The 14,593-nt window shown below is 43.5% G+C and overlaps 1 protein-coding gene across 1 annotated transcript; it reads right to left on the bottom strand.

The window, feature by feature from the left end:
• Positions 1-2,807: 2,807 nt before the first annotated feature.
• LOC149273434 (acetylcholinesterase-like) lies at positions 2,808-6,922 on the bottom strand. Its single transcript, XM_089506326.1, has 3 exons — positions 5,409-6,922; positions 5,017-5,186; positions 2,808-2,929 (listed from the first exon to the last, which is right to left on the bottom strand). Exons 1-3 carry the CDS (start codon positions 6,920-6,922, stop codon positions 2,808-2,810), a joined length of 1,806 nt encoding a protein of 601 aa, XP_089362452.1.
• Positions 6,923-14,593: the final 7,671 nt, after the last annotated feature.

The raw sequence follows: 14,593 nt of genomic DNA, 5'->3' as shown, positions 1-14,593 counted from the left end.
TCTACTTTATTTAAAAAATATATATTTTTATACTGTTTGTTTACTTGGTTATGACTGCACATTCGTTAGTCGATAGAACTTTCATCCAATTTTCTGGGAACAAACATTGGCTTTACATAAGTTTCTTCCAAGTTCTGTCTGTGGTCCCCTTCCTTCCCACTTAGAATCATCCCTGGGGACACAAAAGAACCGTGGCTTTCAAATCCCAGACTGAGTTGCGCAATGTCTCTTGTGTGAATAAATTCCCCCCCCCCCAGAATTCTAATAAGGAAACTTAATTATCCTACCGAGCAGCCAAGATCTTGCTAAGGCACTGGCGCGGTGGTGTGCATTCACATATTAAATTACATTGTAGCGCCTGTTCTCCTGAAGCCCACCAAAGCTTGATCCACCCCTGCCATGTCCAACCTCATTGGGACTGGTCTGCAAACATCAGACAGTAGAACTGTGTGATGGAAAGGCCAACGCTCAAACATGAAGTAGACACTGTCTGTGGGACCTGAGAACCTTCTTGGATCAGTAGACCTTCATATCCCCAAGACACCAGCATTATTCCTCACATCAATTGGAACAGAAATACCGACCAGCTTCAGGGGTTCTAGTTATATGAACAGTGGACCGTACCCAGGCCTGACGTAATCAGGCGGCCGTGGCCTTAAAGTGCCGGTACCAAACCCAATCACAGCAAAACTGAGAAACCTGGCAGACTTAAAGTTCCTCGCCACCCAGGTAACCGAAGGTTTGTGTATAAAATTGTCCGTGTCAGGTTTCCGTTTCATACATATAATAAACCGGCCATGTTTTTAAAATGAATTCCGGGGACGTTTTTAACACTTTAATTGTGTGATTCCAACACGTTATAGGAAAAGAGCAGGAAGTATACACTGTATATGGTGGAATGAAAAAGAAATGTACCCATAATAAAGGTAAAGTCACCCGAAATCAGCTTGATTTATCTGAGATACAAACAAAGTCATATTTTTTAGTAGTATTCCATAAAATATTTATGACATTTAGCATTATAAATATGCTTAATGCCATTTAAACAAACAAAAAAAGGACAGTACAAAGTCACAAAAACAATGTATTTTAAAGGACTTTGAGTACTTTAAAATGCATTTTTAAAAATGTAAAAAAAAATATTATAATAAAGTACTTACCTTAGGAAGAAGCTGCAGAGAGAGAGCTGCAGCTTCCCTCCTCCTCCGTGGCTTGCCAATTCTTACGATTGGCTGATTGAAGGGGAAAGTGGATATGGGGGGGGGGAATTCTGCAAAATCCACCCCCCATGCATTTTCAAGGGGAGCGCCATGATAATTTAAAGGGCCCGCTTCCAATTATTAATAGACGGAGTGTCCCTTTAAAAGGGGCTTCCAAGGACAGATGTCTCAATCAAAAGACTGCCCCTCTGTGAAATCCGGTGGCCCTAATATGCAAATTAACTTTTGTTTTCATGACCGAATGTCTTCACGCTAACAGCTGGTGTTTACATCAAATTAACCCCTTAAGGACAACAGGCGGTCCCTAAACCTATTGAAAACAATGCATTATGAGCCCGTACATGTACAGGCTTTGTCATTAAGGGGGATAAGATTATGTACAATGTTTTAAAGACATTAAGAGTCCATTAGCGATGACCATATTACACATACTATGTGGTGCATGTCATACATATAAGAGGCCAAAGGCTCAACACATCATTATAGATATAAATAAATCGGGATACTTTATTACACAAAGTCAGTAGAGGGTGGGTATGATAACATTTCTGCTCATGTACCGGCTTATAAACATATACAGAATTGCACAGACAGCGGTAGATACGTGGAAGGAATTGGGACTCCCATATCATTTAAGGATCGGACGATAAAGATTTGTAAGGATACAGATTATATATAAGGGGCGGCTGTAACATTCTTCATATAATGTGACGTTCTTAAGAGTTAGGATAAGATCCGTCTATCTATCTATCTATCTCCGAGTCTATGTTGTCATTATATGTATAAATATATGCTACTGGGCAGAATATGGGAATTATAGTGAATCTAAGGTTTTATAGTGGTTTATAGTGGTTATACAGTAGTGACGGACTTGCACGATACATTTAATGCATTAGATTGGAAGGTGCATAGGATTGTACGTTTAATCGACGTGAGCTCCAAGGTGGGGTAGGATTCTACGCAATCGTTATATAAGTCTTTTTGGCTGGGGGGGAGTAGAGGACTTCTACATACAATGTATTTTTCATGTGCTGGACACATCATGGTATACATGGAGGGATACTTTCACTTTGGCATCTGGTGGGAGCTACGAGGTCTGACATTCACAGCATCACAAATAAATAGAATACACATAAGGATCTCCCACCATATATATATATATTAGAAATATGTATATATATATATATCTTTATATATTTATATTTTTATATTCTCAAACACTATATACAGAAGGACATGCGAGGGGTCAAGGCATAGTACAGGAGAAGACATGCCCCTGGTGGATGGGGGGGAGGAGGTACAGTACAAAGGACAGATGCAGCCACATGATGTATTGTGAACGACACAAAATACTGGTGTCAAACTGTGTTTTTTATCGATACAGCTCTCCGCGGCAATCTTAAGCTGTAGGGCGTGGGGTTTGGAAAGATGGCTTCTTTCAATACTGCTAGTTTTCTAAGGTCACTACTGAGATGACCAGATGTGATGTCATGGCGGCCATGGTGTGGTATCACAGTTTGCTTATGTCTTTTCTTCTGGGGAGCTGGGGAAGTGGTATGATGATGTCATAATGATGTCACAGTAAGGTCACAGCTCACTACAGCGCTCCTGCTTGCTGTAATGATCAAACTGGTTCTTCCACCGCATCATATAGGCGCTCCAGCGGTGAAACTCTACTTTCCATTGCCGCTCCGCTTCATCAATGTTGTCTGCAAAAAAGATTAGACAAGGAAGGGAAAGTGGGGAGATAGAAACGAAAACATGGAAAAGGGAGCAAAACAAAAAAAAAATGAGACAAGGCAGGTAGAGACAGAGAAAAGGAAAAGCAGAGAGAAGGTCATTGGGGGGAAAATCAAGTAAAAAAAGGAGGGGAACCGGAAACATATGCAAGAAGATTGGGAAGAGAGTGTGTATTAGACTCAAAAAATATAACTTATTAACAAATTGAGATTTGGTATGGGGTAAGATAAAGACGGGTGCATCAGGGATCCCTGTCCTTGGGGGGGACGAGTGTTAAGGGCACAGGGCTTGTGTTGTAGAGTATCCTGGATTAAGCCTTGATGGCAGACCGATAAAACCCCAGACATACAAACATTTCCTAGGTACATATAGGAAGCATTAAGTATAAGTATGGTTAGTAAGTGGGATGGGGTAGAAAATTAGAAGAATATAAAGGCATTGCTATAGGGAAGTCATTAAGAAGTCAACTGGTGATGTTTTGAGCGATGTAGGGATGAATGAATGAATAAAAAATATAAGTAATGACATATGAATGTAAAAAAAGACACATGAGCAGAAGGGTAATATGCACTATGGTTAAAAAGAATTAGAAAGAGACATAAGGAGGGTAATACGAAGTGGGGTGAGTAGCGGGGAAAGTATAGTGAAGCAGTGCGATGTAGGGTAGGTGATTTGATATACAGCAAGGAAAGAACATGACACCAAAAGAAAAGCCAAAAGTAAAGGAAAAGTTTATTGAGTGTATGGAAACGTAATGGGAACAACATGGATGATTAGGAAGCGAGATGAATACAGAGCAGGAGAAGCACTTGGCGGGACATGTCCGATGTCACAGTGTGTTAGAGAACAGATGGTAAAGGCTTATAGAAAGTTATGTCAGAGATTGCTGTGTTGATTGCGCAGCGTGAATCCAGTCAGATGTGTTTTGTTATGTTTTGTGCTGTGATAGTAGCACGCAGAGAGCAAGGAGTGGTAGAAAAGGGCTGTTTCTCAAGCAGTTTGAGCAGAGATCCCTGGTTTCTACAAGGGAAAGAGCCATAGGTCAAACACTGGGCCAGGCACATAAAAAAATAGTTTCCCCATTCTCTCTGTTAGATATATGGTAATAAAGCCTGATTGAGAAGGTAAGGAATCATTCCATTCAAGTGATGGTTGTTGAGCAAAAGAAGTAGCCATCTCTTAGGAGAAACCCTTTCATATAGCCACATAACTCTCCGACACCGAAAAAGTGCCGTGAGACCTCTGCATTCTACCTATGGCTATCCTATCTTATTGCATGGACGAGAACTCAACTTTATGTCTGAAGCTCATATATCTTCAATATTTATCTCTTTTTTCAGTTAACCAAGTGTCTATTAGGGGCAGGTTAAGGCGAGGACACTAGAACTGAGATAATTCTGTGAAAAACCCAAAAATGTTAATTTTAGATATAAATTAAAAAGGTTCTTGGGCCAAAGGTTGACTTTCTCATTAGTCCGGACCCTATGAAATTCAACCTTAAATCCTCCCCCCAAACAGATTACTGTAATTGCTCTAAATTTGGTGATCCAAGATCATGAATTTAATTTCTATGGAATCCAAGGTCTACTTCACATGTCAGACATACGAGGATGCTTGATGCAGGTCAGGGATTGCAAGTTATTTCAATGGGTCAGTGGATTAATGAATGGGTGGAAAGATAATTTTACTGTTCATGTCGTATAGATGCAGAAATTAGGTGAAAATGTAAAAAACAAAAAAAACAACAAAACAGGAGATCCAAAAAACCCAAGACAATCAGCAAACTACAAGCCAAGAAAAGGGTTCAAAGGTTAGAATTAAAAGTTTAAAGGTTAGAGAACATGAAGGGAAGAGTTAGCGATTGTAAATAATAATAATGTTAGCTGGTTAGTGGTGACAAACCAGATCAGTAGACTACATATTTGATTCTCAGAATATCAAATGTTAATGGATCTAAAATGCCAAGATATCAGCAAGTGATTAGCTGTGAGGTTCAGAAGTCCGCATACGCCAACGGTCTTAGTATATTTATTGGGAAGTCGATAATTTCTTGTACCTGTGATGTTGAGAAGTTTCGGAAGGAAACGGTTCCAGAACATGCACGTTTGGACTCTGATTCCCTGCAGGTCCCTTAGGGGTTTGTTATTTAGTGCTATGTACTTCTGCTCTGTTGCGGTGTAAACGGGCCAGCGTTGCTGACGGGCTTCATTGCCTTCATTAGGGTCACTGGTAGAAAAGGTAGAAGAGGCAACGTGAAGTAATGACAGGCCTCAACTTCTACAATTCAACTCATTAAAAAACCACAAAGGAACAACAAATAGATAGAGACTCGTTAAACACACAACTGAACTTTTACAACAATGTCCCATGGAATCATTTCAAATCTCTAAATTAACCCACATTCTCTTATTCTTTCTTTCTCCCTCTATCATAGGCCCATTCCCTCACCCTGTTCGTGCAAAGTTGGCCCAATATCTCATCATTCTGCGGCTCAGCTGCTCTTCCTTTGGGGTGTAGTTCAGACTGCTGTTGAGAGGTAATCCAAAGACAAACTCAATCTCGTATCCATGTGGAACTCCCATCCACTGTGGCCAGACAAGATTGGATGCCCTGTGATCAAAGAAGTAGGCATAGACACGGTTTCCAAACTCGGACACTTTGCCTACAAAGTGGGTCATTGGGCAAATGACATTGTGGTCTCCCACCAAGTTGTCCATGGCTTCCCTGTTCTTAACTCCAGCATGTTCGTCTTCCCAGTCTGTATACTGCATGACCACAGCCTCAAGTGCTATATCATTAGCATGTGGCACACTCATCCTTACCCCACCCAAGAACTCATCTCTTGTGATCAGGCTCTCGTTATTCTTGCTGAAACCGGGTGCCCCATAGAGTAGAAAGTAAGAACCCTCATTCTGATTTACTCCTACTAATAAAGGACATGGCTTAAACCTCCCCATATTCAGCAGTGTCTCAGGTGGTTCTGGAAAGAAGTCTCCGTCTGGCACAGGAACAAAGGAAAAGCGGAAGATACTAGAGGGCAACACAGAGAACTCGTGGTCAATTAACTGCTGTGGTTCCTTTGCTCTTAGACAATTCAGCAGTTCAGTATCATTCCCCATTCTACAATCCAACAGTTTTCCCAACAGTTCAGCGCGTCGTCGAGCCTCCTGTGGAGTTACTGTTGCCCAAGGTGAGTTTGGGGAGCCGCTTTCGAGTATAGCCCTGGAAAAAAGATGATGGCTACCAGGGGAAAGGAAATGCATTCCCACCGAAGCACCACCAGCACTTTCTCCAAAAATGGTGACTGTCCTGGGATCTCCACCAAAGAACGCTATGTTATCTTGAATCCACTGCAATGCTAGGCGCTGGTCAAACAGACCCACATTCCCTGGAGCATCTGCACTGCCAGGTGTCAGAGTGAGAAAGCCAAAGGCTCCAACTCGGTAGTTCATGGAGACTACAAGAACATTTTCAACATGGCTCAGAAAGCGTCCATCATAGACATCCAATGAGGAGGATCCACTATAGAAGCCACCTCCATAGATCCAAACCATAACGGTTGCGTTGGAGGGACGTGGATGGGGCACCCATATGTTAAGATACAGGCAGTCTTCACTCATAGGCCTGTTAGGATTCCACATTTCCATGCCAGGAAAGCCAGGATACAAGGTATCAAAGTATTGGTAGCAGGCCTTAGGGTAGGCAGTTGCATCCCACACATCATCCCATGGCTTCTTGGGCTCTGCTTGTCTGAAACGTAATTTGCCCAAAGGGGGCTCACCGAAGGGAATGCCCAGGAACGCACTGACATGACCTGAGAGCACAGGAAGTCGCACACCAAGCACTTTACCAGAACGCGTGGAGACCAGGAGATCGGACTCACTTTGGCCAAGGGCTTGAGCCAGGAAGAGGAAGAGACAGAGAGTGGAGAGACAAAGCGGGGTAAGGGGTAAGATAGCCATAATTGGTCTTCCTTTGGATAACCTAAGGAGGAGAGAGGTTAAAGACATAAGTCAAAAAGCATAAGTAAAAGATCTAGGAAGTGCAGAAGAAAAGATGGAAGGAACTGGAGAAGGGAGGGAAAAAAGTAAATGGTGGAGGGAAAAAAAGGGAAAGAAATGAAAGAAAAAAAGAGTTCAAGCCAAACAGTGAGGGTCAAAATACACTACAGAAAATAGTTTAAAAATTCAGACTTGCCTATAAGTCCAATTACAAACATAGAATGAGAACATGCGCCAACAAGTCAGATTATCACTTGTGCACATGTTGGTTTGGATGTGACAACTTTGTTATTTTTGTATAGTCTCCCTTCTTTAATTTTTTGCCTCCCGTCCTTTTTTTTCTCTTGCCCTCACTAACCCAGCATAACAACCGTGACCTCTCCAGCAGCAAATAACCAACACATGAGGTTAATCGAGTTAGAGAAGGAAGAAAATTTTGCTCCCGTCTTATCACAGCTCATGAGTTTGGTAAGGAGGTGGCTTCCCTTATCAATGCCTAGCAGATTTTACAAAATTGGGGCCGTGGCGGGGGTGGCGTTGTCACCAAAGGCACTGAACTCTAGTATCTCCTGACCGGCTTCCTCTCATTTTCTAAAGTGCTTATATGTCACTGACTGTTAAAATTTCTAAACTATGATATCTTGGAAGCACTGATAATTTGTAAAAGTTGATAACTTCTGAAATTTCCTAGCATCTGTTTGGTAATTCTCAGAAAAAAACAAAACCTAAATTAGTGAGTTCCGGAAATTTTGACATTTCCCTTGTAGTTTATAAATTACAGAGACTGATCTCGTGGATATATGGTAATTACTTCCCAGTGAACTTAATTATTAATTAATTATCATTACAAACATATCCAACCTCTATTCTATAAATACATAATTTTAAGATTTGGGAATTTGAATGTTTACAGATCCTCTGATCATTAAAGTCTAGTCACTGTTATCATATTTTAATTTTTTAACGCATGTCAACTTCTTGCACAAACTCAATTATAGAGCAGCCAATCGCGTGTGTGCTAGCAAAACATCGGTGCTCAGAGAGCTTACACGTGATTCGCTGCTGCTGCTACTCCCATTGATTTCAATTGGATGTCAGCCTTTTATTGACTAGAAACGGAGTTCTACTGAGCATGTGCAATAAGCATACCGCAGTATGCCCGCTGCTTTCAGTACAGGAAGCTGGGGGGGAGGAGTTAAACAAGACAAAAAGAACTCCAATAACTAAATAAAATAAAAAGCACTCGTGTCAACACAAAAAGGACTCCAGTATACATTTAATGAGGTTGGAAAGCTTCTTAAACAATTTAGATATTTGAAAGGCCCTGATAACAGGTAATTTGTCACTTCGGACATTCTATGAACATTGATTGCGTGTAAAATTTGAAATTTCTGGGGAGCTGAAGTTTTACTAAAGCTCCCCAGATTCCGGTAACTTGTCCATCCTTATATCTCACATTCTTAGTAAATTCTGGCGTTACCCCAAAGCTGGAATAACTTAGAAAAAAAAATGATCTTCTAAATCTGATAATTTTCTAAATTCTGGTATTTCCAATGTCTTGATAACGCTCCGTCTCTGACTGTTTAGAATTTCAGCTATTAGCGTCGGCTCTGTTTGGAAATGTCCTGATGCTGGCCATAATTCATTTAGTGAATTCCTGAATTCTCCTCAGGCCTTTTTAATTACTGTAAATTTTGACATCTTCCCAAGGCCGGGATGATTTGTAAATAACAGACTTTGATGCAAATTGTGATATTCTTAGATAAAAATTCTAGTATATCCAAAGCTATGAGAATTTACAAATCCTGAATATCTTTCTGTTTTGTTTTTTTTACGACTTCAAAATCCCGAGGATTGGGAAATCATGATATCGCCTCGGTGTCAGATAATTCCAAATTGCTGATATATTTGTGACAATTTGGATTGTTCACAAATTTTATTGAATCCGTGGTCTCGGATAATAGTTTTTATAAGATTTCCCCAGGCTTTGATGATTTTAGAATCCTAAAAATGAATTGATTAATTGATAGTCCCTCACGCTACGATAATATGATTGTCACCAAATTCTGAATATAACAAAATTTGTAAAATCTCCATATCTCTACAGAGTTGCAATGATCTCAAGGTGTTGATATCTCCCTGCCCTATGATGATTTCAAAATCCTGGTATCTCCGCAACCTAACCCACGATCTCCAACCGCTACTCTAACATCTCATCATTAAAAAAACAAAAAACCTTAGTATCCCATAAAGTTATCGGCTTCATACGCCCTCTAAAAATTTGTAAACTCCGATTTCCCCCGGCTCTTCTCTAACCCCACTTACCCCTCACTCCCTTTTCTCTCTTCGCTGACAGCTTCAGCTGGGGTGATAAATGGAGGGGGTATGTGGGGGGAGACACTTCCTGCAGCTGTTCCTATCTATTTCTAGCGGAGACACAGATACCATTTCAATATACACACAGATTATCTATCTATATATATATATATATATATATATATATATATATATATATAAAAGCAGACCTCTGTGTGTACCCTACCTTCTCTCCCATGCATCCATTAATATATCTGTTTGTCTATCCATGCGCATCCATGTCATCCTTCCAGCAGGCGAACAACGCCTTAGACACAAACACGGTCAGCGGATATTTATGTATTATATACAGCCGTGCGTAATTAATTTTTGGTGTGCATGTGTCTTTAAGGAACTTGATTAACCCCTCGTGGCGAATGAATGGAAAACATGAGTGCCATATATACAGTATATATATAATATATATAGCTATATATATATATATATATATATACACACACACATATATATATATATATATATATATATATATAGGACAACACACATAAGCACACTCATGAACATATGAAATTATTAATGGTTTGAGTGTCTGAGGAGCCCAGAAAACAACAAACTGAGTGCACATTTTTGCAAGAACATACCCAGCATTTGCACGCATGAATACATGAGATCTCATTGTCACGAGCAGACCACCTGTTGGATACTTACAGATACAGAGGAATATTACAAGCGAGCTGTCAGAGGAGCGGATTCCTAATTTAGAATTCACTTGTTAAATAGAAGGTTCTGTAGAATGTCTCAGGCATGGCAAATCTAATGAATGAAATAGCCCAGGAGGGAGGTAGGAGGTGAGGAAGGATGCAGGGCAGTGGGAGGAACGCAAGTGGGAGTGAGTGGGAGAGGGGGTGAAGAGAACGTACGGAGAGGCAGAGAGAGAGAGGGGAAGGGGAGATAGGGACATGAGGGGACATGGGGGGGGTGATAATGTTTATGTGAGAGAGGAAAATGCAGAACGGACAGCAGTCAAAACACTACATGCCCCTGCCACCCCAGTAAAAGCACAAGAGGCCACTGCCACCCCAGTAAAATCACAAGAGGCCACTGCCACCTCAGTAAAAGCACAAGAGGTCGCTGTCACCTCAGTAAAAGCACAAGAGGTCACTGTCACCTCAGTAAAAGCACAAGAGGTCACTGTCACCCCCAGAAAAAGCATGAGAGCCCACTGCCACGTCTGTCTGATTGCTGGAGGCCCCTGTCACCTCAGTAAAAGCACAAGAGGCCCCTGTCACCTCTGTCTGAACGCTGGAGGACCCTGTCACTTCAGCCTGAGCGCTGGAGGCCACTGGCACCTAAGTCTGAATGATGGAGGCCACTGGCACCTCAGCCTGAGCACTGGAGGCCATTGGCACCTCAGTGCGACTACAAGAGAACAATCAGTCTCAAAGTTGGAGGCCGCTGCCACCTCAACTTGAGTACTGGAAGCCAACTCAGTGTGAGTGCTGGGGGGCAACCACCACTTAGGTCCAAGCACTAGAAGTACATGCCAGTCCTGTCAACGGTAGACAGCGTTTAAGCACTGAGGGTCAATGGCCCTTCCCCTGGACTGTGCCACTTTTACACGTATCCCGTGTCCTGGACCCAAACATGTGAATGTTCCACAGTGACTGTAAGCACTCCATACCGCTGCCCGTCTCACGTCATCATACTAAGAGGTTGTCCTGCGAGAGTTTCTTTATACCCATCATACCCCGGCCACCTCCAACCGAGCTACCCCTCAAACCAAAACTACCACCCACGTATTGAATCTAAAAACACATTTACACACGTGGGCTTCACCCAAGTAATTCAGATGTCGCCCAGTGTTTGTTAACCCACGAGCTGCCAGAGCCCCGGCCTCTGCGCATCACTGAGACCCAGGGAGTGTATTTACAGCAATCTCAGAATGATAGGAGTTGTAATCCACTAGGGGATGAAGGATGAAAGATGACAGGTCGCTAATGGAGGTTTTAAGATTTCAGCTCATATCTAGCAGGTGAACACTGCACGTCAGCCAAGCACTGCACGTCACTGTCAGCCAAGCACTGCACGTCACTGTCAGCCAAGCACTGCACGTCACTGTCAGCCAAGCACTGCACGTCACTGTCAAACAAGCACTGCCCGTCACTGTCAGCCAAGCACTGCACATCACTGTCAGCCAAGCACTGCCCGTCACTGTCAGCCAAGCACTGCACATCACTGTCAGCCAAGCACTGCCCGTCACTGTCAGCCAAGCACTGCACATCACTGTCAGCCAAGCACTGCATGTCACTGTCAGCCAAGCACTGCACATCACTGTCAGCCAAGCACTGCATGTCACTATCAAACAAGCACCGCATGTCACTGTCAGCCAAGCACTGCACATCACTGTCAAGTAAAATGCCGTTTGTGAAAGCTACTTAACCTCAACGCCGCGAATAAAAACAAGCCATCAATACTGTGTAAACCTCATCGGGGCAATTAACTATCCTCTGACCCAGACGCACTGCATGCTTATTAAAAGCACTGGAGGTCAGAGTCTCTTTAACCTTAGCACTGCATTTCAACCCAACAACCGAAAAGGCCTGAAACAAACCCAAACACTGTGCTTCGAGGGAAGATCTAGACGTCAGTGCTGTATGAACCCAAACACTGCCCCCCCACTATGTTATGGCGGTCACTGCTCGTTGAACTCGGACACTGCGTTCCAGTGCGTAGGAACGAGCGGCCACTGCATCTCACGAGATAAGCGAAGCGCTGCATTCCGCTACCCATCGTTCTAGAGACGCCAATGCGAGTGACCTAATCCTTTCCTCCGTCTGCAGGATCATTTTGCACCCTGGCCTCTTGGCCCATCTGTCCGTCCGTCTGTCCGTCCGTCCGGTATGTCTCTGACCCCCTCATCTCGCTCATAGAATTCCATTAATTAGGAGACGAAGACGTATGTTTTTTCTGCATCAACACAGATTGCAGACAATAATTGCGCATTTCTTGGCAATTAAACTGCGCCAACACAGATGCCAGTTCCCAAACACATGTACGTATGCCAATGAAGAACCCACACACACACTGATACACACGCTTACAATGAACCCACACACACACACTAATATACACACTTACAATGAACACACACACACACACTGATTAACACGCTTACAATGTAACTAAACATCACCAGCGGAACCCGTTTCCTACATGCTGAACCTCGCCCTGACGTACACAGGTACACACACACAACACTGTGCAGGCATGCCACACAAACACAACACTGTGACTGCACGTCACACATGCATATAACACTACATGTGCATGTGATACACGTGCATAGATAACTGTGTACAGGAATGTCACAGCACTAAGCATGTCACATACACACAAAGTTGTTGGTGCACACAACACTGTGCATGTCACACACATACACACAAAAAAGTCAGCGCATGCTGCCTATAAACAATATCACACATATACAGGCAAAATAACACCCATGCATGTCACACACAGACAACACTGAGTGTGCATATCACACCGTCAATGTATGTCACACGTTCGCACAACACTCCATATTTATTCATGCCAGACAACACACACAACACTTTCCATGGATCCCACACAAATGTAACACTGTCCATTAATGTCACACACAACAAAATCCCCACGGTCACACAAAATGTAACACATACTCAACACAATGCCTTTGTAACACACACAACACTCACACTGTATGTTATACACAAGCAGACAAACTTACACCAAGCAAACATATAGTCATCTAACCAGGTATCTTAAAGAGCCCTGTACTTACCTGTAAGTGTTACACAAATATCAGTGTAACACACATATCAGTGTCTCTCACACATGTGTTATAACACACACCATCCCACCAAGTCAGCGCAAAACACACACAGATTCATGTGATACAAACACTGTCCTTGCATTTGGTGTCACATAAACACACACCCCCTGCATGCCAACGTCACACACACACAATCCCCCTTGTCAGTGGAAAATACAACACACACACACACTACCAATATGCCACTGTCACACAAACACACACACCCTGCTTGCCAGTGTCACAGACACACAATCCCCCTTGTCAGTATAAAACACAACACTCCCTGCATGACAGTGTCACACACACACACTACCCCATGCCAGTGTCACACACACATAAACACAAACACTACACCCATTCAGTTACACACACACAGTCTCTGCATGCCAGTGTCACACAAACACATAAACATACACACACCACCCCCATTCAGTTACACACACTCTGCATGCCAGTGTCACACACGTAAACATACACACACTACCCCCATTCAGTTACACACACTCTGAATGCCAGTGTCACACACACACACTACCCCTTGCCAGTGTCACACAGACACACACACACACTCTGCATGCCAGTGTCACACACACACACTACCCCTTGCCAGTGTCACACAGACACACACACACACTCTGCATGCCAGTGTCACACACACACACTACCCCTTGCCAGTGTCACACAGACACACACACACACACACTCTGCATGCCAGTGTCACACACACACACTACCCCTTGCCAGTGTCACACAGACACACACTCTGCATGCCAGTGTCACACACACACACTACCCCTTGCCAGTGTCACACAGACACACACACATAAACATACACACACTACCCCCATTCAGTTACACACACTCTGCATGCCAGTGTCACACACACATAAACATACACACACTACCCCTTGCCAGTGTCACACACACACACTCTCTGCATGCCAGTGTCACTCACACTCACATTACCCCCTGCATGCAGCACCCAGTATGTGGCCCAGTGCCCTGCCTCCTGCCCTTACCTGAAGCCAAGCCCCAGCTCCTGCTCAGCTGTGATTTCTGCCTCTCCTCAGCCCTCTCCTCCTGCTGCTCTCCCCTCCCCTCTCCCTGCCTTTATGGCAGTGTCAGCCTGCCTCTCCTCCTTCTGCTGGGCTCTATCCCGTCTCTCCAGATGCTGTTAACACTCCTCCCCTTCTCACTCAGCCTGCAAATCTCGCGAGGTCCCTCCCTGCACCAAGAGACAGCCAGCAGGACCAGAGACAGCTCCCTGACCGACATCAGGTGAGACCCCTGCCAGGACTGACCACCCTGAGACCTCCAGCACCATAGACAGCAGCCCGAGACACATCCCTTTCCCAATGAAACAGCCCTGGGTGGCACAGCAGAGCCCACTGAGAGACAGCTAAAACAAAAGGCAAGTGGTCCAGTCACCTGTGGTCAAGCAGTGGTCAAACAACCAACATAAA

The sequence above is a fragment of the Sceloporus occidentalis genome, unplaced genomic scaffold, assembly GCF_023333645.1.
Source record: "Sceloporus occidentalis isolate IW3139 unplaced genomic scaffold, rSceOcc1.0.p SCAF_376, whole genome shotgun sequence".
NCBI classification, from domain to species: Eukaryota; Metazoa; Chordata; class Lepidosauria; order Squamata; family Phrynosomatidae; genus Sceloporus; species Sceloporus occidentalis.
Note: the sequence above shows the minus strand (reverse complement) of the source record. Positions and strands in the feature narration are given on the sequence as shown.

What these genes read in the sequence shown, in the direction of transcription:
- LOC149273434 (XM_089506326.1), bottom strand. Translation starts at nt 6,922, where the DNA reads ATGGCTATCTTACCCCTTACCCCGCTTTGTCTCTCCACTCTCTGTCTC. An exon ending in GCCAACTTTGCACGAACAGG is followed by an intron (nt 5,187 to 5,408) that starts GTGAGGGAATGG and finishes CTTTTCTACCAG; the next exon opens with TGACCCTAATGAAGGCAATG. An exon ending in GAAACTTCTCAACATCACAG is followed by an intron (nt 2,930 to 5,016) that starts GTACAAGAAATT and finishes TCTTTTTTGCAG; the next exon opens with ACAACATTGATGAAGCGGAG.